The 25,171-nt window shown below is 34.8% G+C and overlaps 4 protein-coding genes across 6 annotated transcripts; 3 read left to right on the top strand and 1 right to left on the bottom strand.

The window, feature by feature from the left end:
• Positions 1–347: 347 nt before the first annotated feature.
• Positions 348–5,781, top strand: LOC125194493 (cellulose synthase-like protein E1). Of its 3 annotated transcripts, XM_048092742.1 has the most exons (8): positions 348–952; positions 1,412–1,504; positions 3,864–3,983; positions 4,074–4,283; positions 4,357–4,462; positions 4,556–4,701; positions 4,774–4,956; positions 5,179–5,781. In XM_048092742.1, exons 1-8 carry the CDS (start codon positions 380–382, stop codon positions 5,662–5,664), a joined length of 1,917 nt encoding a protein of 638 aa, XP_047948699.1. In that variant the 5' UTR covers positions 348–379; the 3' UTR covers positions 5,665–5,781. The 3 variants fall into 3 exon arrangements, with proteins under 3 accessions (XP_047948699.1, XP_047948698.1, XP_047948697.1); XM_048092741.1 differs by having other exon boundaries at positions 1,415–1,504; positions 4,774–5,781; XM_048092740.1 differs by having other exon boundaries at positions 4,774–5,781.
• Positions 5,782–8,293: 2,512 nt separating this feature from the next.
• LOC125196276 (cellulose synthase-like protein E1) lies at positions 8,294–12,390 on the top strand. Its single transcript, XM_048094726.1, has 8 exons — positions 8,294–9,018; positions 9,585–9,674; positions 10,035–10,136; positions 10,523–10,735; positions 10,817–10,919; positions 10,994–11,163; positions 11,249–11,596; positions 11,713–12,390. Exons 1-8 carry the CDS (start codon positions 8,404–8,406, stop codon positions 12,253–12,255), a joined length of 2,184 nt encoding a protein of 727 aa, XP_047950683.1. The 5' UTR covers positions 8,294–8,403; the 3' UTR covers positions 12,256–12,390.
• A 293-nt stretch (positions 12,391–12,683) lies between these two features.
• On the top strand, positions 12,684–17,539 carry LOC125192660 (cellulose synthase-like protein G2). Its single transcript, XM_048090280.1, has 8 exons — positions 12,684–13,377; positions 14,089–14,178; positions 14,949–15,053; positions 15,697–15,909; positions 15,992–16,094; positions 16,169–16,335; positions 16,414–16,761; positions 16,840–17,539. The coding sequence occupies exons 1-8, from the start codon at positions 12,769–12,771 to the stop codon at positions 17,383–17,385; spliced, it is 2,181 nt and encodes a 726-aa protein (XP_047946237.1). The 5' UTR covers positions 12,684–12,768; the 3' UTR covers positions 17,386–17,539.
• A 2,124-nt stretch (positions 17,540–19,663) lies between these two features.
• On the bottom strand, positions 19,664–20,150 carry LOC125195297 (transcriptional regulator SUPERMAN-like). The gene has a single exon (XM_048093470.1). It carries the CDS (start codon positions 20,141–20,143, stop codon positions 19,664–19,666), a length of 480 nt encoding a protein of 159 aa, XP_047949427.1. The 5' UTR covers positions 20,144–20,150.
• Positions 20,151–25,171: the final 5,021 nt, after the last annotated feature.

Raw genomic sequence — 25,171 nt, 5'->3', positions numbered from 1 at the left:
ATTAACTAAAAAACACCTTAACATTGTTATTTTTGTACTAGGCGGGGCTATTTGGTTTGCAAGATTGTTTCTCAAGATTAAAAATATTCATGAGATTGAATCCGCAACTCAATCCTAGATGAATAATCATGTGATAATCAGTCATATTTAACCCTCCAGACTCCAACTAAAATAATCTTAAAACTCAATCGATCGTAGATTATATATGTAGCAAAGCGAACGTCACCGTAGAGTATAATACTACAACACAAGAATAATACAACATGATAAGGCCAAATCAGAAAACGACGCGATAAGGAAAGCACCGACCCGACTCACACAGAATTAAACACAAGTAAAGGACAGTTCCTCCACTCCATTTTCATTTTGTTATAGAAAAATGGAGAAATCAGTAGAAGGTCTAAATGAATGGCAAAGCCTGAAAAAACGCATGGTAATAAACAGGGTCCATGCTTTGATCCATGGCGCCGCTTTAGCAGCCCTATTTTACTACAGAATCACCTCCATCTCCATCACCACAAGTCTCCCCCACCTTCTCATCTTCGCCGCCGAGCTCGTCCTCTCCTTCCAGTGGCTGCTCAGCCAGGGCTCCAAGTGGAACCCCGTCTCACGAACCGCGTGTCCTGACAGACTCCCCGCCGACGACAATCTGCCGTCGGTGGACGTGTTCGTGTGCACCACTGATCCCGTGAAGGAGCCGAGTTTAGGGGTGATGAACACTGTTATATCGGCCATGGCGCTCGACTACCCTGCCCACAAGCTCCATGTCTATCTCTCCGACGACGGGGGCTCCCCCGTCACGTTTCGCGCGGTGAAGGAGGCGTGGGGATTTGCCAAAATGTGGATTCCGTTTTGCAGGAAGTATATGGTGAACAACAGATGCCCTCAGGCTTATTTCATGACCGAACAAACCGGTGACCATCACTTCTTACTTCGCAAAGCACACATACAGGTATCCGGTCTACCATTAAATGAATTCTCTTTTTTTTTTTTTGAGTTTTATTTTTAGTTCTTTTCTCATCAAACCCTCATTTAACATAAGCTAATTAGTTCATATGGGACTCTTTTTCACATGTTAAATGACCGAATTATCATTCATTACTCTATTTCATTATCACACGATGCTACATGTCACCGACCTTAGTGTATATTCATATCTCTAATTCAATAATTAAGATTAAATATAATCTAAGTTATGCATTAAAATATTTTTCACATGTGTATATATAGTCAAAATATCAATTAAATGGAGTACTCCGTATAAAAATGTGTGACAAGATTGGATTCAAATATGACTTAAATTAATTACAAAATTTGATTGGTACTACATAACATTTTTGTAGTATAAATTAATTTCATTTCTGTACTAGTCACAGTGTTGGATTATACTGATATTGTACGTATGATCAAGCAGAAAGCATACGAAGATTTCAAGATTTCCTTGGCTAAGATAGCTGATAGTACAGATAGTCGTGTCAGCAGAGACCACCAACCAATTATTGAGGTAATATACTATATTCCATATTTCCATATTCTGCCTTGAAACTACAATAAAATTAATACTTAAAAATAAATAAAGTTTTATTAAAGGGGCTAAGTGATACTCTCTCCGTCCCACAAAAGATGTCACACTTGTGGGATGACACGAGATTTTAGGAGGTTTTGTTTTGTGTGTTAAATTGAGAGAGAAAATATAATTCTTATATTTATGTGAGAGAGAACTTTTTTCCAAAAAAGGAAATGTGATATCTTTTGTGGGACAAACTAAAAAAGAAAGTGTGACATTTTTTGTGGGACGGAGGTAGTACTAAAAAAAAGAAAGGAAAATGATACTTTTTAATGTTATTAAGGACGCTAATTTGTGTGTCTAATTATATCACCAACGTTTCATAAAATGGCCACATATATGGTTAGTGTCCCAACTAAAATTAGCGGACACAAATAAAAGCGTCCTAAAAAAGCAAAAGATTAAGATAATTTGCTCTCAACTTAGAAACGCTTTCTTCTTCATCCTAAATTATGGTTATTTTTTTAAAATTTTAAACACTATAGTAATTAAGTCTTAATTTTTTTATCTCTAAAAGATAAATTATTTGTAGTGATATTAAGTCCCTTGACCTTCCTTGAGTTTCCCATTTCGGTTCACCCATGATCATGCATGTCGAATCCTTAATTATGTAGAATATTTTGTTATATATATCATGTGCTCGTATTATAATGATATCGCAAAATTTTAGAATATTAGATAAGCTAAAGTGAATGCAAATATGAAGGACAAAACATATAATTAAAGAGAAAATGTCTCTCTTTTTTCAAAGGCTATTCGATAATAAGAATAAATTAAAGTTTTTGAGAAGAATTTTATTAGAAAAATAAAAATAAAATAGATAAGATAAAATTCACAACTAGTTCGAAAAGAATCCTTATTTTATGTTAAAAAACATTTCTAAGCTCTATATAAACTTGTGGAGTATAAAATAGTAATCCTGTTTCACTTTATTAATTTCACTTTCTAGAAGGCGGCGTACGACAAGATATAAAATTTTATATTAAAATTAAAATTGACTGATTAAGAATTATAGATATTTTCTTTTTCTGAATGGGTAAACACTTATATTTTGTGTAGGTGAATTTATAAATGGAGCAATAGTGTTATTCTCGTATTGTCATTCTAGTGGAGATGATATCTATGACTAAAATCTTGGCGACAAAATAAACTTGTCCTTTTGCGGTAGGCATGTTTGGTTTGAATTTTTGCTCTTAATTATAGGATTGAGTATCTCGAATCTTGCACCATTAAGATCAAATTATTCCAAAATACAGATTATATTTTTATATTAGTGGGTTTATTTGAGAAACAATCATTGAAGATTATTTAAGTTGCACCACGCACATATGATATATTTATGATTGTTATTAATATTATAATTTGTTTTTATATTTACTTTAGTTTTGTACGTAATTAATATATATACATGTAGGGATGTAATCAATTGCTAACTAATTACAAATTCTAAATTGAGACCAATTTTCAACGATTAGAAGATCTCGTGGTTAATATAATGCCAAGTGTAATATATTTTAAATTTAAATAATTATTAATTATATTAAAAGGGTATTAATGTCAAATCGTATATGTACTAATTATAACTATCTACTTTCTCTCTCCTCAAAATCATCTCAAATCTTTAAATTTACGTAACTCTCTCAATTTAAATTATTTTTTCGCAAAAAATATATCAAATTAAAGATAATTTAATAAGGATTCCAACGAGATCTCAATTGCATATGTTCCGACGATGTTCGGGTGATGAAATTTGATAAATTATATTTCAATTTTCGTACATGTTGATAAGCAGCTATTTTCAACAAATGCAACAAAAAATCTCAATATATTGTAGGCAAAAATCTCAATATTATGCATGTCCAATCTCAATAAAAATGTGTTGATATTTTCTTGTCCTTGTGTTGATATTTGTAATACACAATGTTGATATAAAAAAACACTCACGAAAATTATCATATGATAACATAATGACGATATTACCCTTTTGTTAATATTTTGTCTACTATTTATTGAGATTTTGTGAGATTTAATCTCATCCACTCATTTTAAAATACAAGAGTGAAGATTTAGTCTTGATTTTGGATTAGGGTGCTAAAAGCATTAGAATAGGACCCTATACATGTATTCAATTTCTGTTAATACAAAATAAAAGAAATTTATGTCTAAAATAATACTATTATGATAAAGTTAATCTACTTCTTGTATATTCACAATTAATTTTAATATTTTGACATCAATATCTATACTCTAAAAACAGCATATATAGATAGATATGAATATGAATAATGATTGGCAGGTTATAAACGACGGAGATGAAATGGACAAGGACCCACAGATGCCTCATCTAGTCTATGTTGCTCGTGAGAAAAGGCCATTTCACTCACACCGTTTCAAAGCTGGAGCACTAAACGTTCTTGTAATATAAATTCTCACATACAAAAATTTAAGAATATATAAAAATATCATTCTCATAAATTAATTAATTTGTTAATTAACCTTGCTGCAGCTTCGAGTATCTGCCTTGATCAGCAATTCTCCCTACATTCTAGTGCTGGATTGTGACATGTATTGCAACGATCCAACATCAGCTCGTCAAGCAATGTGTTTCCATCTCGACCCCAAGCTGTCTCCTGATCTTGCATTTGTTCAATTCCCTCAGAGATTTTACACTTTATGTGACAAGGATATCTATGATGGCGAGTTCAGATATGCTTGGGTAATTTATTTATCTACATTATATATTATGATCCAATCTGTAATTTTGATGAAATAATTTGATTTTGTTTTAGGAAAAATGGGAAGGTCTGAACGGTCTCAAGGGACCGATTTTGTCTGGCACAGGCTTTTATATAAGGAGAGAAGCACTATATAGAAGCACTCAACAACTTCAAAAGAGTAATGTGATCAAGTCTTATTAAACTATTTGAAAAATTGCCACAATTATTATTGTTATTTTATGTATAATCATTAATATAATTCTTGATATAGATGGTGATATGATCAAGTGGTTTGGTTCGTCCGAAGAGTTCATCAACTCGGTTTACACACATAACAAACCAAATTATCCGAGTGATAATGTGTTGCAGTTTCTCGCTTCTTGTAGCTATGACAACGGCACCAAGTGGGGTGAACAGGCAAGTAATGAATGCGAAAAAATGGGCTAATTTGTTAACTTGTTTGATCATCATGTTATATATATGGTGCAGGTAGGGTTTAGATATTTCGCGGTGGTGGAGGACTACTTCACCGGACTGATTCTGCATTGTGAGGGTTGGAAGTCTGTTTACTATGAATCTTCAAGAGCAAGACCAGGTTTCTTGGGTACGTCCCCGGATAACCTAGGCGAAGTTCTCGTTCAACATTGTCGATGGAGTGTGGGACTCAACCAGGTTGCCTTCTCCAGATACTCTCCACTTGTTTATGGATTACTAAGAATGTCCATTTTGCAAAGCATGGGCTATGCAGAGATTGCATTCTACACAATCAGCTTCTTGCCTCTTTATATCCTAGCTCTCCTCCCTCAAATCTCTCTACTCCAAGGCATCCATCTCTTTCCTCAGCTCTCAAGCCCTTTTTTCCTAGTGTTCGTGTTTCTTTTCTTTTCGTCGCAGGCAAAACATTTGCAAGAAGTCTTGATGACGGGGTACCCAACAAGTACATGGATTACCGAGCAAAGAATGTGGATGATCAGATCCTTTACATCATACTTTTATGCTAATATGTATACCATCATGGATAAAATAGGGTTGAGAAAAGCCACTTTTTTGCCAACAAACAAAGCCGTGGACGAAGCAGCAGCCGAGCTCTATCAAAGGGGAGTGTACAATTTTGAAGCACCATCTGTTTTCATGGTTCCAATGTGCACTCTTTATATGATAAATATGGGGTCATTTGTAGCTGGGATTTGGCAGGCTGGAAAGGGAAATGGGATGATGTTGATAGAGAGTTTGATCCCACTGTTTGGAATGATTTTGCATCTGCCTCTGCTTCAAGGAATGGTGGTGAGGAAGGATAAGGGCAGAGTTCCCACTAATGTTTCTATTGTTTCGTTGCTGCTTTCATCCATAGTGATGGCTTATGCATCTTTTGCCACTTAATTATAGGGTTTGTGCCATTCAATTGGTATTTTGGATTTAGAGATGATGTATTGATATGAATTCTGTGTTACTATTTTTTTTTTTCATTTTAATTTTCATTTTGTTTTTATTTTTACACATACATGAGTGATTTGAATTTTAATGTTATTGTGAAAAATCAGGAATCAGTTATTAGTTGTACTGTTGGATCAAGTTGGGAGAAAATTCTTAGTTTTTTTTTTTTTGCTTAATTTGGACCTGAGTCAAAAATTGTTTTTTTCATAGAATATAAATTTCGATCGATCCAAGGAAGATGACCCATTTTCTTGGCGGCACGGGTTTTTAAGCACTTTTATTTTGTGTGTTAGGTGGATAGAGCAACGTAAAAGAGAGAATAAAGTAGAGATAAAAGAATTTTCTTTTTAGTAATGAGTTATCTTCGTTGAGACAAACTAAAAAGAAAAGTGAGTCATCTTCAGTGGGATAATGGATACATGAGAATTTAAATCCGAACAAAGTTGAAAAACATGGATTTTTAGAAAGTTCCGAAATAAGATACTTAATTATTATTTGAATAAATTATTTTATCTAAGTATATTATTTATATAAATTTCTATATTAACTATAATTTGTATTTTAGATTATTTTCTATATTAAAAAATAGACACCGAATCGGAAATCCAAATTTTGAAAGAAAAGAAAGCAGATCGTCTAGTCAAAACCAAATAAGTGGTGGAAGATTTTAGGCAACTGTTTCGTCTATCATTAGAAAATCATGCAATATGTTAAGACAGGAAATGATGAATATCTGACATCTACGTTGTTTTCATATTCATTAGATAATATATATGGCGACCAGAGAAGCCAAGTTTATACACGTTTCCTTTTTAAATTTGAATCAAGTATAACACTGGAATATCAAGGTTAGAATAATCTTCTGCCAATAATGTGCAGTTAAATACAAAAAGTCCCCTTACACTGACTTACAATTATTTATGGATGTCGCGAATTTGCACTTTGCATACTTCACCCAAGAACATTCTATGTGAAATTTAAATATACTCCCTCCGTCCCAAGGAAGATGACCCCTTTCTTGGACGGCACGAGATTTTATGCAAATTTATTTGGTATGTTGAGAGGAGAGAGTAAAGTAAGAGAGAGAAAATAAAGTAGAGATAAAGATGTTTTCATTTTAAGTAATGAGTCATCTTAGTTGGGACAAACTAAAAAAAAAAGTGGGTCATCTTCAATGGGACAGAAGGACATTGAACGGAGAGAGTATTTTATTTTATACAAATTGCATCTATAAATTTAAGAGTTGAATTGAATTCAAAATTATACTAGTACTGTACTACTTGTAATACTCGTTCTAACGACCACCAAAGAATAGAACTAATTGGGACCGATAGGACGCAACACGATTTTTTTAAAAAAAAAGCTGACTTGATATTAGTTATAGGGAAATTGGTCTCTAAAATCATGAACTTTGCCCAAAATTTGGTATTTCCCATGAACTTTGAAATTGGTATATAATATCACGAACTTTGCATTATGTTTGGTATTTCCCATGGCATGTTTATTACTATATTTGACTAACTTACGAGGCTTTTATCATACTTGACACAATTAAATCAACGTGGTTTTCAACGTGACTTTTTATGCTACATGTTATGAACTTAAAAAATGGTTTCAAATATTATAAAACATATCACGGTTGCCTATGTTAAATAAGATTTTGATGAAAATATCTTATTTGAGTGAATTTGGGAAATACCAAACAAAATACAAAGTTCGTGATATTATGTACCAATTTCAAAGTTCATGGAAAATACCAAATTTTGGGCAAAGTTCATGGTTTTAGAGACCAATTTCCCTCAGTTATAAAAAGGTAGGTTTGGTCAAATTTTAATCTTCTGTCTTTCAAAAATTGAAATTATTTTTTTTCTTCGGGCAAATGCAAATGCTAAGTTGGGGCACACTTGTAACATTTTTTTTTTATCATGGGATGAATAATAACATAAACGTGTATTAATGTGACGGTGTTGAAGACTAACTGCAATCGTTTTGAGACAAAGAAATTAAAAAAAAACATAAATTTGATTTGAGAAAAATACAATTAAGAATTTTTTAAATTTAATGAATTTTCATTTATGTTTTAAAAGATACTCCCCCTCCATTAATAAATATCCCATTTTGCATTTTGTTCGTCCACCTATGTAAATCTCATTTACCTTTTTCCATTTTTAGTAATGAACCCCACACTAACGTTATTTCACTCACATTTTATTATAAAATAATATATAAAAGTAGGATCCACTTTTCACTAACCTTTTCTCATCCACTTTCTGGAGTATTACATTTCTTAAAACCCGTGTCCAGTCAAATGTGACCTTGTAATGGTAGACGGAGAGAGTAGTTTGTAGACTAGTTAGAAATATGTGATTTTATTAGCAATCAACCTCTAAATATATTATGATGCAAAAATGTGGTTTTAAAATAGTGATAATATAACGTCAAATAATATGTATAAAAGTAAATGAGTACTACTTAAGTATGCACGTGAATCAGTAAAAATAAGAAAACAAGACCAACTATCATCCAAATAAGTACGCACTAGTATACAAAGTTGTACATGCATCATCTATGTAGTCACAAGTATTTTATTGGGAACAATATCTCTCTCCACGAATATAGGCTATAAATATATACAATTAATTTTCTATAGAATACATAAGAAAAGGAGAAAAAAAAGCAGAGGAAATGGAGAAGTCAGTCCCAATGAATGATTGGAAAGCCATGAAAGCTCAAAGAGCAATAAACAGAGTCCATTTAATCATCCATGGCGCTGCTTTAGCAGCCCTATTTTACTACAGAATCACCACCATAGCCACAACCACAAGCAGCACTCATTTTGTAGCCCACCTTGTCATCTTCACAGCCGAGCTGACTCTCTCGTTTATGTGGCTGCTCAGCCAGGCTTCCCTGTGGAACCCCGTTGCTCGAACGGTGTATCCGGAGAGACTCCCTTCCGACGATGATCTGCCCTCGCTGGATGTGTTCATCTGCACCGCCGATCCCGTGAAGGAGCCAAGCTTGGGCGTGATGAACACCGTTATATCGGCCTTGGCTCTCGACTATCCTCCTACTAAACTCCATCTCTATCTCTCCGACGACGGGGGGTCCCCTGTCACGCTCCGCGCCCTGCAACGGGCGCGGAGCTTTGCCAAGGTGTGGCTCCCGTTTTGCAGGAAGTATAAGGTGAAGAACAGGTGTCCTCAGGCTTATTTTTTGGGAGAGGAAATTGGTGGCCAGGGAAGAATTGGTGATGGTGATAGTGATACTGATCACTTTTTTGTTGATAAGAAGGCAATTAAGGTTTGTCTTTTTTGGTTTATCTATATATATATATACTCACAAAAAAGATTGGAATTGATTTCTCGTTGTTGCCTTTATCTTAATGCTACATGCTATGCCATATTTTCAACGATCTTACTCCACTTTTATGCATCGAATTAAAGAAAGAGTGAAGGTATGAAATATATTTGACAATTTTTGGTTTGTTTTTACAAGTTAAGTGGTATGTGGTACACGAGTATAATTTTAGATATAAAAAGTTCTTGTATTAAAACAGTTTTTTTATATTAAACATATATGATAAAGTACATATGTTAAATATGGTAGTGATAATTTGCAAACATTATGACAATTTGATAATGTATTGACATTTTCTAATGATGTTATTTGTCTATATATTATCCTCAAATTTTAGAATTTAACGGTACATGTCATAATTTTGAGTTTGTACAATATATAAAATTTTTATTTATATGTTAAATATTGATAAGATATATTTCTTTTAATAATTATAGATATTTGTCGGAGTTTAATTTTTAATTGGTTGTTGGTGAGGTTATTTCTATATTTTGTACTCCATGATGCAGGAAGCGTATGAGGATTTCAAGATCTCTTTGGGCAAGATTGTGACTGAGGAAGACGCTGGAGCCAGCAGGGACCATTCACCAACTATCGAGGTACTATACACTTTTGTGGTTTAGAATGCGATATGATCAAACTAATTAATGTGTGAATCTTTTGTCTGGAGATAATGCTTTCCATTTTTCAATTGAAATTTATAGTAGTACAATAAACTGCAGATTTTCACGTGAGTGAGTCCATATATAAGTAAAATACAAAATAAATTAAAATGGAATTGACTCAGTCATACTCATAAACATTTGGAACAGTAGCTAATTGAAACTAATTATCAATCTGACTAGTACCAAATATCAATAGTTGAACTATAGAAAGAAGATACTCCTACTATCGATCGCATAGTTAATTAATTGTTTTCCAAAAGCTAAGTTTGGTTCTAAATCAATGGCTAATGACAGGTGATGAGTGATGACGAAGAGTTTCCATTTGTAGTCTACGTTGCTCGCGAGAAAAGACCGTCTCATCCCCACAATTTCAAAGCAGGAGCCCTCAACGTTCTTGTAATTAATTTTACACCTGTCATATATCCTAAATGTGTTATGCATTCATATAATTTATCGATAAATATTCAATTTGATCTTATCATTAATGTTTTGACAAAAATATCACAATATTAGGTCATCACATATAAGTACCCAACATTTCAAGATAGCTCAAGAATTTTTGGAAAATTTCCAAACAAATTTTCTCTTGGAGTGGGGACCTAGCAATAAGGCAATAGGTCCTCGCCACTCTAAAAATTCGAAGGCAATTTTGTGTATTTTTTTTAGGGGACACTCGTAAGCTAAAAAGTTGGTACTTTTTTGTAATTACCTAAGACGTTTTCATTGACACACCGAAATGGTGAGGCAATATTTATTTGACAATTTTATGTGCACAAGCGCAGCTACGAGTATCAGGTATGATGAGCAACTCGCCATACATACTCTCGCTGGACTGCGACATGTACTGCAACGATCCGGCATCGGCTCGTCAAGCAATGTGCTTCCATCTGGACCCTAAACTCTCCCAGAATCTTGCATTTGTTCAGTTCCCACAAATATTTCACAACATCAGACGCAACCATGATATCTATGATGGTGCCATGAGATTTGTTTGGGTATGCATTGACTATCATTATAGTTTACACAAGGATAATTGTGTATTATTATTGTGATTCATTAGAATTGATATATTTCAGACAAAATGGGATGGCTTAAATGGCCTTAGAGGGCCAGTCTTGTCAGGGACAGGGTTTTATATCAAGAGAGAAGCACTCTACGGAATTCGGAAACTTCAACCAAGTAATACTTTTCACTTTGTAGAGCTTAGTCGATCCATGATTTATATTTCATCTTTTTGTTTCCATTTTGTGTAGATGTTGATCTCAACCAGCTTAATGAATATTACGGCTCTTCCAACGAGTTCATAAAGTCGATTTACCGAAGCTACAAAATGAATTTCTCAAGCACTGATGAATCAATGCAGAAAGAGGTGCAATTGCTAGCTTCTTGCAGCTACGACAAGGGTACAAAATGGGGGCAAGAGGCAAGTATATATACATATTTATTCTTTCATACTAAGGTAACAAGTTCGATATAAATAGTTATGTCGTGTTTGAATGGAAATGCAGGTGGGATATAGATATTTCGCAGTAGTAGAGGATTACTTCACAGGGTTCAACCTGCATTGCGAAGGCTGGATTTCAGTGTATTTTGCACCTTCAAGGCCATGTTTCTTGGGTTCATCTCCTATAAGCCTTAGTGAAACTCTTGTCCAAAACATGAGGTGGTTCCTTGGATTGAGCCAGGTTGCATTGTCCAAATATTCCCCCTTAGTCTATGGGGCCATGCGAATGTCGGTTTTGCAAAGCATGGCCTATGCAGAACTAGCATTTTACGCGATTTACTTCCTCCCTGCTTACATTCTAGCCCTCCTTCCCCAACTCTGCCTCCTTGCCGGTGTCCCTCTCTATCCTCAGGCATGCCTTCTGCTTCCACTTTTTGTTTACTTTATGGTTTCCTTTCTCAGACATTGAGGTTAATTATTTGCTACTCTCAAAATCAAAATTCCTAGGAACTTTGTTTGTTCATGCAGGTTTCAAGTCCATTTTTCCCGGTGTTTGTGTTTGTTTTCGTCTCATCACAACTCAAACATGCGCAAGAGGTCTTGGCGTCGGGAGATTCGCTCAGGACTTGGGTGAACGAGCAAAGGGTATGGGTGATGAAGTCGTTGACTTCTTACTCTTTCGCAGCCGCAAACGCGATTTTAGAGAAGATGGGACTGGCCAAAGCTAGCTTTGTGCCGACAAGCAAAGTCACGGATGATGAAGTGGATAAGCTTTATCAAATGGGGAAATACGACTTCCGAGCTCCGCCTCCATTCATGGTTATATTGTGCTCCATTTATATGCTAAATCTGGCTTCCTTGGTCGTCGGATTGGCGAGGGTTTTGGTGAAAGGGAAGATGAATGAGATGGCAATGCAGGCTTTTCTACCATTGTTTGGCGTAGTTATGCATTACCCTTTGATGGAAGGAATGGTGTTGAGGAAGGATGGAGGCAGAGTTTCACCGTCAGTTTCTCTTCTTTCGGTTGTAGTTTCCTCTTTAGTTTCGGCTTATGCAGCCCTAGCTCATTAGTGTTTACTCATGGTAATATATGCCTTTTATTTTGTGTGTCTCAATAAAGGTTTCCATAGCAAAGTATGGAAATAGTATTACTGTATTAGTAGTACATTGTGAACCCAATTAATTGCATATTTTATTTTTACTGAACTTGGTAAGTAGATTTCATATTTAAATTTACTCATGATTTCAGTTACTACAATTTATATTTCACTAATTTTTTAAAACCCTGCACCATAAAAAAATACGGTAAATATTGAGGAATGAAAGGAGTATAATTAAAACGAAAAAATAAATTAAAAAAAGGAGCACATTTTATTGTATTTGGGTATGTAATCATCTATATAGAGTAATAAAATTATATTTCAAAGGCTAGTTTAATTCGTCTTGAATCTATTGCGTTATACTATATCATTAAAATATGAAAAAATTAACAGAATTGTGCTTACATCATATCATGAGTCACAAATCTTTGATTGCTCGACTCCGGGGGTCTATTAATAGGCAGAGAATGAAAAATCAGAGAAAATGGAGAAGTCAGTCCCAATGAATGAATGGAATACCATGAAAACTCAGAGAGCTATAAACAGAGTCCATTTATTAATCCATGGCTCTGCTTTAGCAGCCCTGTTTTACTACAGAATCACTTCCATCACCGCCATAGCCACAAGCAGCAGCAGCAGCAGCCCCATTGTATTTGTGGCCCACCTTCTCATCTTCGCGGCAGAGCTGACTCTCTCGTTTATGTGGCTGCTCAGCCAGGCTTCTCTGTGGAACCCCGTTGCTCGAACGGTGTATCCGGAGAGACTCCCTTCCGACGATGATCTGCCGTCGCTGGATGTGTTCATCTGCACCGCCGATCCCGTGAAGGAGCCAAGCTTGGGTGTGATGAACACCGTTATATCGGCCTTGGCTCTCGACTACCCTCCCACTAAACTCCATGTCTATCTATCCGACGACGGGGGCTCCCCTGTCACGCTCCGCGCCCTGCAACGAGCACGGAGCTTTGCCAAGGTGTGGCTCCCATTTTGCAGGAAGTATGAGGTGAAGAACAGGTGCCCTCAGGCTTATTTCTTGGGAGAGGAAAGAAGAGTTGGTGATACTGATCACTTTTCTCTTGAGGAGAAGTCAATTGAGGTTTGTGTTTCTTACACTTTCTTGCTTATTTGTTCTTCACAAACTAATGCTCCCTCCATGTACAAAATAAATCGATATATTATCGAAACTATTTTTTCTAGCTAATAGCATATCTGATAATTTACATTAAATTTATAATTAATTTTAATGTAAATATTATACTATCAAATGGAGTAGTAATTTTATTCTAATATTTACACCAAATTCTGTCAACTTACTTTTAATACTCACAGAATTTATAAAAGTAATTTGAGTTGTTTGGCCACCTTCATTGATACACAAAAATCTAAAATATACCTTCACCCATCAAGTATATGCGTAAAATATAGTACCTATTTTTAGAATTTCACTAACATAAAATTGAAATTCCTTTAACAAATTTTGTGAGTAAAAAAGGAAATAGATAAAGAATACCGAGTATTTTTTAAAGTTTGAGTTTATATATAAATGATTGGAAATGCGTAAATCCAAAAATGAATATATTTTGTTCAAAAATCTAAAATGAGATGAGTTGTTTGTGGTACCATTGAAGTATTTTCTACTCTATAATGGGTTTCGTATTACCATTAGGTGGAATTTTATTAATTAATATTTAGAAAATTTAGATATAAAAAAGGTTCTTTTAAAATATTACTTAATATAGTTTCATTGGTCGGAATTTGTTTTTCCTTAATTATTACTATATTGAGATATTTTGTATGGATGATACAGGAAGCATACGAAGATTTCAAGAGTTCTATGAGTAAGATTGTTGCTGAAGCAGACGTTATGGCCAGCAAGGACCATTCACCGATTGTTGAGGTATCGAAAATGATTGAGTGTGATTATAGTTTTGTGGTTCGAATTAAATTTGATAAACATATCTAGTGGAAAAAAATTGCTAACGGACAAATACAGACTACAGAGTCTTGATGGAATAGATAAGTCTGAATGTTTAATCAGCGAGAGATGATGCTTTTCATTGTAATTGAAATAGTACAAAATAGATTAACACGAAAATAGACATGACTAGACATGACTATAATTTCACGTGAATGAGTAAAGTGAAGTACAAAATAAATTAACACTAAATACACTCATCGTTTATTTTAAACTAGTATCTCATTTAGTGTTTTACTCAGTCTCCATCGTGATAAATAATACTCCCTTCGTCTACGAAAAATAGATAAGATTGTGAATGACACGGATTTTAATATATATTCCCTCGTCCGCGAATAAGAGTCCCGTTTTTCCATTTTAGTCCGTCCGCGAATGTGGTTAGTATTGATTGAAAACTTTTGATGTTGCTAATATTGATTGAAAACTTTTCTTTTTAAACTTAATTTATTTTTTGCGGACGGACCAAAATGACAAAATTTGTCTATTTTTTATGGACGGAGAGAGTAGTATAATATAAAATCGAGTCAAACTCAATGCTCTTTATTGATGACATTAGTCTTCACTTAAAATTAGAGTCTTTACAATGAAATGAATTTTAGCCATTCTTAAATACTACTACTATTTGTCTTCTCTTTACGAGTTAATATAAAGCAGTTAGTTAAAGTATTTTCTAAACCAACGGCTAATGACAGGTGATAGGTGAAGACGGGGAAGAGATGCCGCTTGTAGTCTACGTTGCTCGCGAGAAAAGGCCATCTCATCCCCACAATTTCAAAGCAGGAGCCCTCAATGTTCTTGTAATATTCTTTTATCTTTTATATATTCATTTATCACTCATAAATATTAAATTTTGTCACATCATTTCAACATATTTAACGAAAATAACTCATTTGGATAATCACAATTAAATACCTAATGTTTCAATTTAGCTTAAGAATGCCAATAAAATTTCGAGACAAAATTTCTTTTTGGATTTTTGGCAAATTTGAGGACCTAGCAAAAGTATAGTGCGGACATCCCTCACCAATATAAAAAATTACTAAAAAAAAGAATGACTAAAGATATTTTTCAATATTTTAAGTACATTAGCTTGTGTTTCCAAATATAATACCATCAATTCAAAAAACATTTTTCTTTTGGTGTCCCAACTATAATTAGGTGGTGCGAATGGAAGCATTATGAAAATATGGAAGCAATATGAAAATATTAGTGGAAAATTAGTCTCAACTAATGGATGTTTTCTTTTACATCCTAGATTGTGGTTATTTTTTTAAAAAAATCAATTCTAGGAGTAGTTTTTTTAGTGGATCCAAGGAAATTTTGTGTGGAATATTTTCGGGAACATTCTTAACCCAACACGGCAAACCGATGAGGCAAGATAGAATATTTGTCCTTTTAGTATAGTTTTTATTTTTGATGACTTAGTGTTTGCAATCGCAGCTACGAGTATCGGGCATGATGAGCAACTCGCCATACATACTCTCGCTTGATTGCGACATGTACTGCAACGATCCTACATCGGCCCGTCAAGCAATGTGCTTCCATCTGGATCCTAAAATCTCCCAGAATCTTGCATTTGTTCAGTTCCCACAAATATTTCACAACATCAGACGTGAACATGATATCTACGATGGTGCCTTAAGATTTATTTGGGTTAGCATTCACTTTCATTATAGATTAAGTATAATTATGCACTATTGTGATTCATCTGAATTAATTACTTAATATATTTCAGACAAAATGGGAGGGCTTTAATGGTCTTAGAGGGCCAGTCTTGTCAGGGACAGGGTTCTATATCAAGAGAGAAGCACTCTATGGAACTCGGAAACTTCAACCAAGTAATACTTGTTAACTTTGTAGAGCTTAGTCGATCCATGATTTATGTTTCATCTTCCTCTTCCATTTTGTGCAGATATTGATCTTAACCAGCTTAACGAATATTATGGTTCATCGAACGAGTTCATAAAGTCGATTTACAGAAGCTACAAACCGAATTTCCCAAGCACAGAATCATTGCAGAATGAGGTGCAATTGCTAGCTTCTTGCAGCTACGACAAGGACACAAAATGGGGGCAAGAGGCAAGTCCTATTATATAGTATAATTTACATATCTTAATTACAAGATCGATGCATAAATGTGTTTAAATGGAAATGCAGGTGGGGTATAGATATTTCTCAGTAGTGGAAGATTACTTCACAGGGTTCAATCTGCATTGCGAGGGTTGGATTTCAGTGTATTTTGCTCCTTCAAGGCCATGTTTCTTGGGTTCTTCTCCTATAAGCCTCGGTGAAACGCTTGTTCAAAACATGAGATGGTTTCTCGGGGCGAGCCAGGTTGCTCTGTCCAGATATTCCCCCTTAGTCTATGGGGCCATGCGAATGTCGGTTTTGCAAAGCATGGCCTATGCAGAACTAGCATGTTACGCGATTCACTTCCTCCCTGTATACATTCTAGCCCTCCTTCCCCAGCTTTGCTTCCTTGCTGGCGTCCCTCTATATCCTCAGGTACGCCTTATGTTTGCGTTTGTTTTGTTCACTTCAACTTTCAAGGGTGCGTTTTGTTCACTTTGTTTGCTGAAGCAGGTTTCAAGTCCATTTTTTGCGGTGTTTGTGTTTGTTTTTGTCTCATCACTACTCAAACATGCGCAAGAGGTCTTGGCGTCAGGGGATTCACTCAGGGCTTGGGTGAACGAGCAAAGGGTATGGGTGATGAAGTCATTGACATCTTTCTCTTTTGCGGCTGCAAACGCGATTTTAGAGAAGATGGGACTGGCCAAAGCTGGCTTTGTGCCAACGAGCAAAGTCACGGATGATGAAGTGGATAAGCTTTATCAAATGGGGAAATACGACTTCCGAGCTCCGCCTCCATTCATGGTTATATTGTGCTCCATTTATATGCTAAATCTGGCTTCCTTGGTCGTCGGATTGGCGAGGGTTTTGGTGAAAGGGAAGATGAATGAGATGGCAATGCAGGCTTTTGTACCATTGTTTGGCGTAGTTATGCATTACCCTTTGATGGAAGGAATGGTGTTGAGGAAGGATGGAGGCAGAGTTTCACCGTCAGTTTCACTTCTTTCAGTTGTAGTGTCCTCTCTAGTTTCGATTTGTGCAGCCTTTGCTCATTACTAGCTAGTACGTTTCAACTCATGGTTTATGGACTTAATATTACAGTGAACTAAAAGGTTCACAATTCGTACGAGTCAAAATAATGATAAATTATTTAAGTAAAGTTCTATTAATATAAAAAAAGAAAATAAATTGTCTCACGAGAGACTTGAAAGTATGGTCATTTTGCTGCGTTTGTTTTAAAAATTATGCATTCTGTTCTGCCACATTTAATTGGTGAAAGGCAGAGAGCTTTACAATCTAAATGAGTCGAAAATAAAAAAGATAAATTATTGAATGAAAGGTTTCCTTTATTTTAAAAATATAGAGTAGAACTAATAAATAAATAAAATGTCTCACGAGAGAATTATAGTACTACATCATTCTGTCTTATTAATTTATTTCAGTATTTGAATCGACTTCATTCTGCCACATTTGTTTTTGTGATTCATGTGTGGCCCAATAATCGGAGCCCAATCATTCGTGCTCAATAAACACAAAGTTCTTTTTTGTATTCCTTTTGTACCAAACTGAATTTGATCGTTACAGTTTTTAAATTAAAATACCTCGCTAGAAAATTCTTTGTTGGAACATTACCCCAGTTTATAATGGGAAGCTTTCTACCATTGGACTACTCATCATTTCTTCGAAACATACCTCATTAGTATTTCTTATTAGTAATAAATTGCAGAAAAACTGCCCAAATCAAGAAATTGGGATAAATTAATTAGCTCGCAAACAAGAGATTAACTAGTTGAGGGAACATATAAGTTAAATTTTACCTTTCCGATAAAACAAGTCAAATTTCCACCAATTTTGACCTAGGAGCAAGTTGTTTGACTAATTATGCTAAGCTTATAAACTATCGAGAAGTGTTCGGTGAAATAAATCCCAAGCTTAAAAACTGTAATAATAGGATCTATAAATATATCAAAAGTTCGTATAGAACTCAATTTTATTCTTCATCAAATTACAATAAATATAGTATTTACTCTTGTCCTTATTCACGATTTCCCCCCTAAGTTATTAATTAATTCAATTTATTGAATGCCTTAACAACTTAATTACAAATCTTCCAAACATCTTATAAAATATCTAAAATATATCCTTCTAGTGATAAACTTATTTGATGACTCAAACGTTTGACCATTTTAGTTAATTATATATAGAGCATGAAATAATATTTTAAAGAGGCTTTTGTTTCTAATTTAGGAATTGAAAGAGGGTATTTGAGTAGTCTGGAAACTTAGCAGAAAACCAAATTCCATTTTGGGGAATGTGATGATGCCATTCAACATCTGGACGTTGTCGGGAACATGCAAACTATCATGTTTTGGGCTTATGGCCCCACAAAATTTAACTCCATTTCATTTGATGACATCATATTCTAAGTATTAATCATACGCACTAGCTAATTAAGTTTGTCAGTGTGTCACACTATTGCATTGTCCTCCTACAATAGGATTTCTGAAAATCTATGCATTTGTTAAAAAATGCATCAAGCAAAAACTGGAATATACTGTATATCATTATTCCTTACAGCTGCATAACTATTTATTAAAAAATACAGTAAGTCCTCCAGAGTGGGCCCAAAGATCTATTGAACCCTTCAGTTAAAAAGGAAGTAATGATTTGAGATAGAAATAATTTGAATGGACTGAAGCTCCAAACATGCTTCATTGAAAGCTATTGTAATGAACATGTATTCAAATTTGTAATGTGTATGAATCCAATAAGTAGAATAAAGATCTCAAGTTGCTGTTAAACACAATCCCCAGAATATTGAACATAGATCGAATAAGTATCAGTAGGTTTAATTAAGCCTCGGACTTCATAAAATTTTTTTTACTTTCATTTGGAGAAAAAATAATAAATTCAGAAAAATAAATTACTAGCAAAAAAGCAAGAAGAACAATTGTTTCTCCAAACTGTCTCTCTCTCTCCAAAGACAGATGGATTCAGCAATTTTTTCATTTTCCATTACATGCTGATGAAATGGGTGAAGAGAACTTTAAAAAAAGTTGTTGTGGCCTTAGAAAATCATGAGATGCTAATGCAAATATACTTCGGAAACATTAACAGTATTAAATAACACAGTTTAATTAATAATAAAACATGACCTTTATATATGTGATCAACTGAAAACCTAACAAAGTACTACAACATAGAAAAAGAAAAAAACACATAAAAGAGGGATGAAAAATTCATCAATATTACTGCCCCAGTATTCTCTTCTTTCTCATTCTCCTTCAAATCAAGATGTAGATAAATTGCTTAAACTCAAGGTTGGTTGTGCAAGAAACTAAGTATATCCAAGACGAAGTTCCAAATCAAGTTCCTCCTCATTAGACGAACTAATCAACCCAATCTCCAAGTCGAGAAGCCCTTTTGCCGCTCTCACCTTCATAAAATCCGTGGTAATGGGTGTAGGCGTGGCCAATTTGGGAGTGAAATGAGGAAATTTCATCGACGCAGGCGGAGAAGAAGATGGGCTAGAACTAGGGTTTGAGTGAAAACTAGGGTTTGGTTCAAGATTTAGGTTAAAGGGAGCGTAATTACCTCCACTGTCTCTCGGCGGAGACTGGCGCAGCCTCGCCCTGTCTCTGCGGTGAACATTCATGTGGCCGCCGAGGGCTTGAGCGCATCGGAATTCCCTCTTGCAGAAGGTGCAGACATAGCTTCTCGGCGGCCATGCCACCAAATCTCCTTCCACCAAGTCGAAGGATGGAACCTTGAACTTGAAATGATGCATTTGCTTCATGTTGCTGCTGGCCTTCTCCATTGTGTTCATTAATTGTAAGTGTAGAGAGAGAAGCAAGAAGAGGTGATATAGAGGTGGGGAGAGGGTGAGTATGTGAGAGAGAAAAGGGCATGGAATTCAAACCCAAAATGTAAGAAATGGGATTGGATATTGGAATTAAGTGCGTATTCCCTATGTTAGGTCAGTGGTTGCTAATTGTGGAACCTCGTCCTGCCAATCCATTCCATTCTAGGAAACTCGTCTGCTCCAACTTCTTTATTCCTCTTCACATTTTTGTGTCAATCTTTACGTCACATTTTTACAATTCAAGAAATATAATTAATATATGCGTTTGGTTACTGAATGAATGTATTCATATAGTTTAGCTGAGAAAAAATCCCATATATACTTTAAATTTGAATATAACTTAAGAAGCGGTACGAGAAATCAACGATCAATTTAAAGTTTTTGGTTTTTTTTTTTTATAATTTTTCTGGATATTTTAAGGTCATATAAATTCTAGTAGTATGAACTTGTGTTGAGAGGCAACTTTTGATTTTAAGAATATATCACATTTAAGAAACTAGGGTTTATTCGAATTTTCGTTCTACTTTCTCTTGGTTCGGTCATTCTCATAAGGCTTCGCCACTTCAGCATCATGTAGACATGTTTTGCATAACGAAAGAGTTCACCTTTTTTTTGGGGGCACATGTGTGAATTGTGCATTTCTTGTAGGTGGATCTGTCCAACTTGAATGATCATAACCACTACAAAAAAATCGCTAATTAGCGGCGGAAATTTCCGCCACTAAATCTCATTTTTCCGCCAGTAAATCAGTTAGTGGCGGAACATAACCGCGGCTATATAACCGCCGCTAAAATATCAGTGGCGGAATATTTTCCGCCACTGAGTCGCAGTGGCGGATTACCCACGGAAAATAGTTCGCCACTAACATTCCGCCACTAAAAATTTAAAATAGTGGCGGATTTGGTTCCGCCACTGAAATTCCGCCACTATTCGGCCACTATTCCGCCACTACATATAATGCTTTTTTAGTGACAGAATGCATCCGCCACTAAATTTTTGTATAGATTTTGGTTATATTTATTTTATTATTTATCCACCCTACTAAGATAATTTTTCAACAAATCAATACATTCATAGTAAAAATAACAATAGATACATCAATACTCATATTACTCATAACATCAGCGATTAATTATATTGATCATTAGTGCAATTCTAAAACTTAGTTAATAACAAAATAGCCGAGCATGTAGCTTCTCAAGTCTGCAAAATAGTTGTGGGACCGTTTTTGACAAATTAATCATCTACAATCTTGTTCCTTCCTAGTGTAATAAACTTCGTCTCTCTCAAAATCTTGGATCTTGTTCATCTTTGAGCCACCTCCTGAAGCCACACACATATACATTAGCATTAAAACAACTTCCCCTAAAACCAGAAATCAAATAAGTGGATTATCTTCCACATAAATCCTCCATCCCATCTTTAGTTTCAAAAACAATTGAAGTTATATCAAAAACAATTGCTAGCATAAAGTTAAGTCTAGTGCATTGATTGAAAAATGACTTTTAAGTAATTAAGCTGATTGTAAGTAGAAGTGATTTAGTTAAAAAAAAAAAGGCTATTTAACAGTTATTGACTTCCACTATAAAATAAAACATGGAATTAGAAGGATAACATCTATATGTAACGCCATTATTGGCTGTCAGATTCTCAAATGGCAACCAAGTCCCTCCACTAGCTTATATCCCCAGATATACACTGGAACACTACAGCCTCTCATTAAGTTATTTGGACGAAGTTTGAGGAACTAGCAGCACCAGACTGCTCCATAAGAAATCCAATCCAGAAGATAAGAAACGGGTGAGATATGCTTGTTCAAGCAGCAAATACACAACTCTCAGTAAAAAAATCAAGGCCTTTACTGAGAAGAAAAACAAATTCACAAAAAAATAGAAAGCTAACACAATAACTTTTATCAGACAAATCCAACAACTAAATCCTAAAACGGAAACAAATTATTCAATTTTTCTCTTCGATTTCATACAACACAGAAAATTAAATAATTTTCTTCGAGGAAGACCACAACCTCAGTCAAATTTCAACAAACGCAAGCCAAAATGCACTACATTTTAGAGTAGTCATATAAAGAATGAACAATAAAATGGCCATAGATTTGCAGAAATAAAAATGATTCAAGTAGCAAAATCACAACTAACCTCCGCTTCTAGCATCAGGTAGAATATTCTTCATCAGGTCGGGCAGCAGAGTAACTTGACTGGTGGGACTGGTGGAACTGTTGGCTCACCAACAGATCCACCACCTTCTGCATCCTGCTCACGTCCTCTTCCAACTTCATTCTACGCTCACGCTCTTCGTTGAGATTTTGTTGCATCTCACTTTTCCACTTGGCATCCTGTTGATTGCTAGTTGAAGCAGCCACAGACTTACTCCCTAAGAGCATTGGTCCAATGACTCCCGTTCCAAGCATCCGCTTCTTCTTGTCAAGGCAGCCTCCCATGACTTGATTGACATATATATCATTTAGATTTGCTCCCTCACCTTGTGCAGCCGCAATCTCTTTTACCTTGGCCTATTAAATGAAAATTCAATAATTATTGTATGATTAATAATTTAAATGCGTATCAACTTTTAAATAAACTTACATCTATCTCTTCGGCCTCCTTAGTTGTATATTTTCCATTCTTGAAGTGTAGTGCCAAGTAGGCATCATACATACAATCTCCAATAGAGACCCCCTTTTCATTTGCCTGTTTGTCAAAGATAATAAAACAAATATTAATATAAATAATGAACTTGATTTATTACATGTCACTTACTATTTTCTAAGCTTTAACTACAGCACACGATGTGCCCCCATAATGTTTGCTATAGCCCGTGCCGGGTCCACCTTTCTCTGAATATCTCGCCTTCCGTGCGATTTCTGACTTGTATTTAACATCCTTACTTTCCCAATACACGAGCAGCCCATTCCACAATTCTTCTGACACAAATGCTGGCCTCTCTTTCAATTTCTTAAGGGTGGAGATGAAGCCAGAGTATCTCTCTCTTGCCCTCGACGTCCAAAGTGTACGCACATCGTGTTCCCATGAATCCGGCCAGAAAAAAGATTTCTATAGGAAAATAAAACGTTATAATATTATCTTTATCAAACAAACCTTCTATGTATGTGCAATACTTACTCTAAATTCTTAAACATGACTTAGAAAAGCTTCTAAGATACCTTAACATCATTAATGTTAACTACATACCAGATGTTGTTTCTTCAAGAAGATGCCCACAAACACCACTCTTTCCACTAGCACCAACTACAAATGTTTCTTCAAGAAGATGTCCTCAAACACCACTCTTCCCACTAGCACCAACTACCTGTTTTGAATTTGTAAGGATAATTACTTACATATGATTTTGACTCAAAATTAATAATGAGAATAATACCTACAGAAACCTATTTTTTTATTGCACCAGAATTAGAATAGGCCAGACTAGAATATCTTAGAATTAGCATAATAAGCCAAGTATTTAATACTCAAACACATTACATAATCCTTAAAAAGTCCTAACTTTAGGAGGTCCCTTGTGAAATGATTTCAGTAGTGTCTACATAAAGTAGATGCAAAATTAAAACACTCGAAAATATTATGGCTTTGATAAAGATTGTTCCAATAAAAGATGTAGCATCTCAGACATAATATTTATATAACAAACTGCATAAAAAATGAATGATACCCCTAAAACTCTTAGCTAAAACCACACAAGTTTAGGGAAAGGGAGAAAATTTTACGTTGCACCTGCTTCCACAAGAGAACACTTATAATTCTCTTGGCATACCATCAGTGGGTTTATGAAAAACTATTTAATTATGAGTAAATACTAAATAGAATCTTGATTGTAACAAGAAAAATAATGAACTATTAACCTTGCTTTTAAGAGTTTGAGAACAGAATACTTAAGTATCTATGTTGCTGGAAGTATCATGAAGCAAATTATCCGCCACCTATTCACATGTAGCATGATCATGAAAATTCAGACAAATGTCATTTTTGAACAGATTTAATTTTTCAGTAACAAGGACCAGAAAGTCGAATAGTGAGAAACATTGCGGACTTTGATGTTTTACAGAAGTAATGCTACATTAAGGAGAGGTAGCAAAGAAGTAGAAGGCATCACATTAATTTCTTCAACAATCAAATGGCACGGATTGCATGACTATCCAACTCAATTTCCACACATAAATTAAAAGATTTCAGAGGATTCGTTTGATCAGATCATCAACAAAAAAAGACAAATATCAAGTAGTATTTGACTAGTAGCTGACCTGAAAAAGGCAAATATTAAGATGTACTTAAGGTTTAATACAAGTGAACAAGCAATCAGTAATCTTGTCTACAGAATCAGTCTTATGGCCTGATTAAAAGGCGATTCTATGATTAAAAGAGTGATATTCTAGTTTTGATCACAATGATTAAAAGGCGATTCTATGATTTGGAAGTCGAGTTCACATAGCAGCAATATACACTAATATTCAAACTGCATCTCCAACAATAAGTTTGTTTCTGGTGAAATATTTTCCATTAGGTGTCTTTGTACTAATCTGCATCGAAAGCTTGTAACCACTGAAGCTATTATTACTCCTAATCGCGGACTGATGGAGTATATATTCATGAATTAAGAAAGGGTAGAAATCTTTTTAGTAATGGAGCTGAAGCTATAAAATTTTCAGCAGCAAGGAGTTTAGATTTGAAGAACATACAAATCAACGTAATTTTTTAAGGTTGTTGAGCAAGTTTTGAACCTCCATTTCTTAATTAAGCTTCCGAAAGGCTGCAAAGGACTTAACAACCAAATAAGAGCAATAGTTTAGGGATCTCTTGGTATCAAAACAGAGTGTACAAATGAGAAGTTGTCAAAACAGTAAGAGCAAATAAGAGGCTGCCATCGCCATGTATGATGATATTTAATGCCAAGAAACAGAGGCCAAATATTCAGGCAGTTGCACCATCGATACTTTCAACAGAACAGCTA

The sequence above is a fragment of the Salvia hispanica genome, chromosome 6 (genome assembly GCF_023119035.1).
Source record: "Salvia hispanica cultivar TCC Black 2014 chromosome 6, UniMelb_Shisp_WGS_1.0, whole genome shotgun sequence".
Classification (NCBI taxonomy): Eukaryota; Viridiplantae; Streptophyta; class Magnoliopsida; order Lamiales; family Lamiaceae; genus Salvia; species Salvia hispanica.
This window is presented reverse-complemented; position numbering and strand designations above follow the sequence as displayed.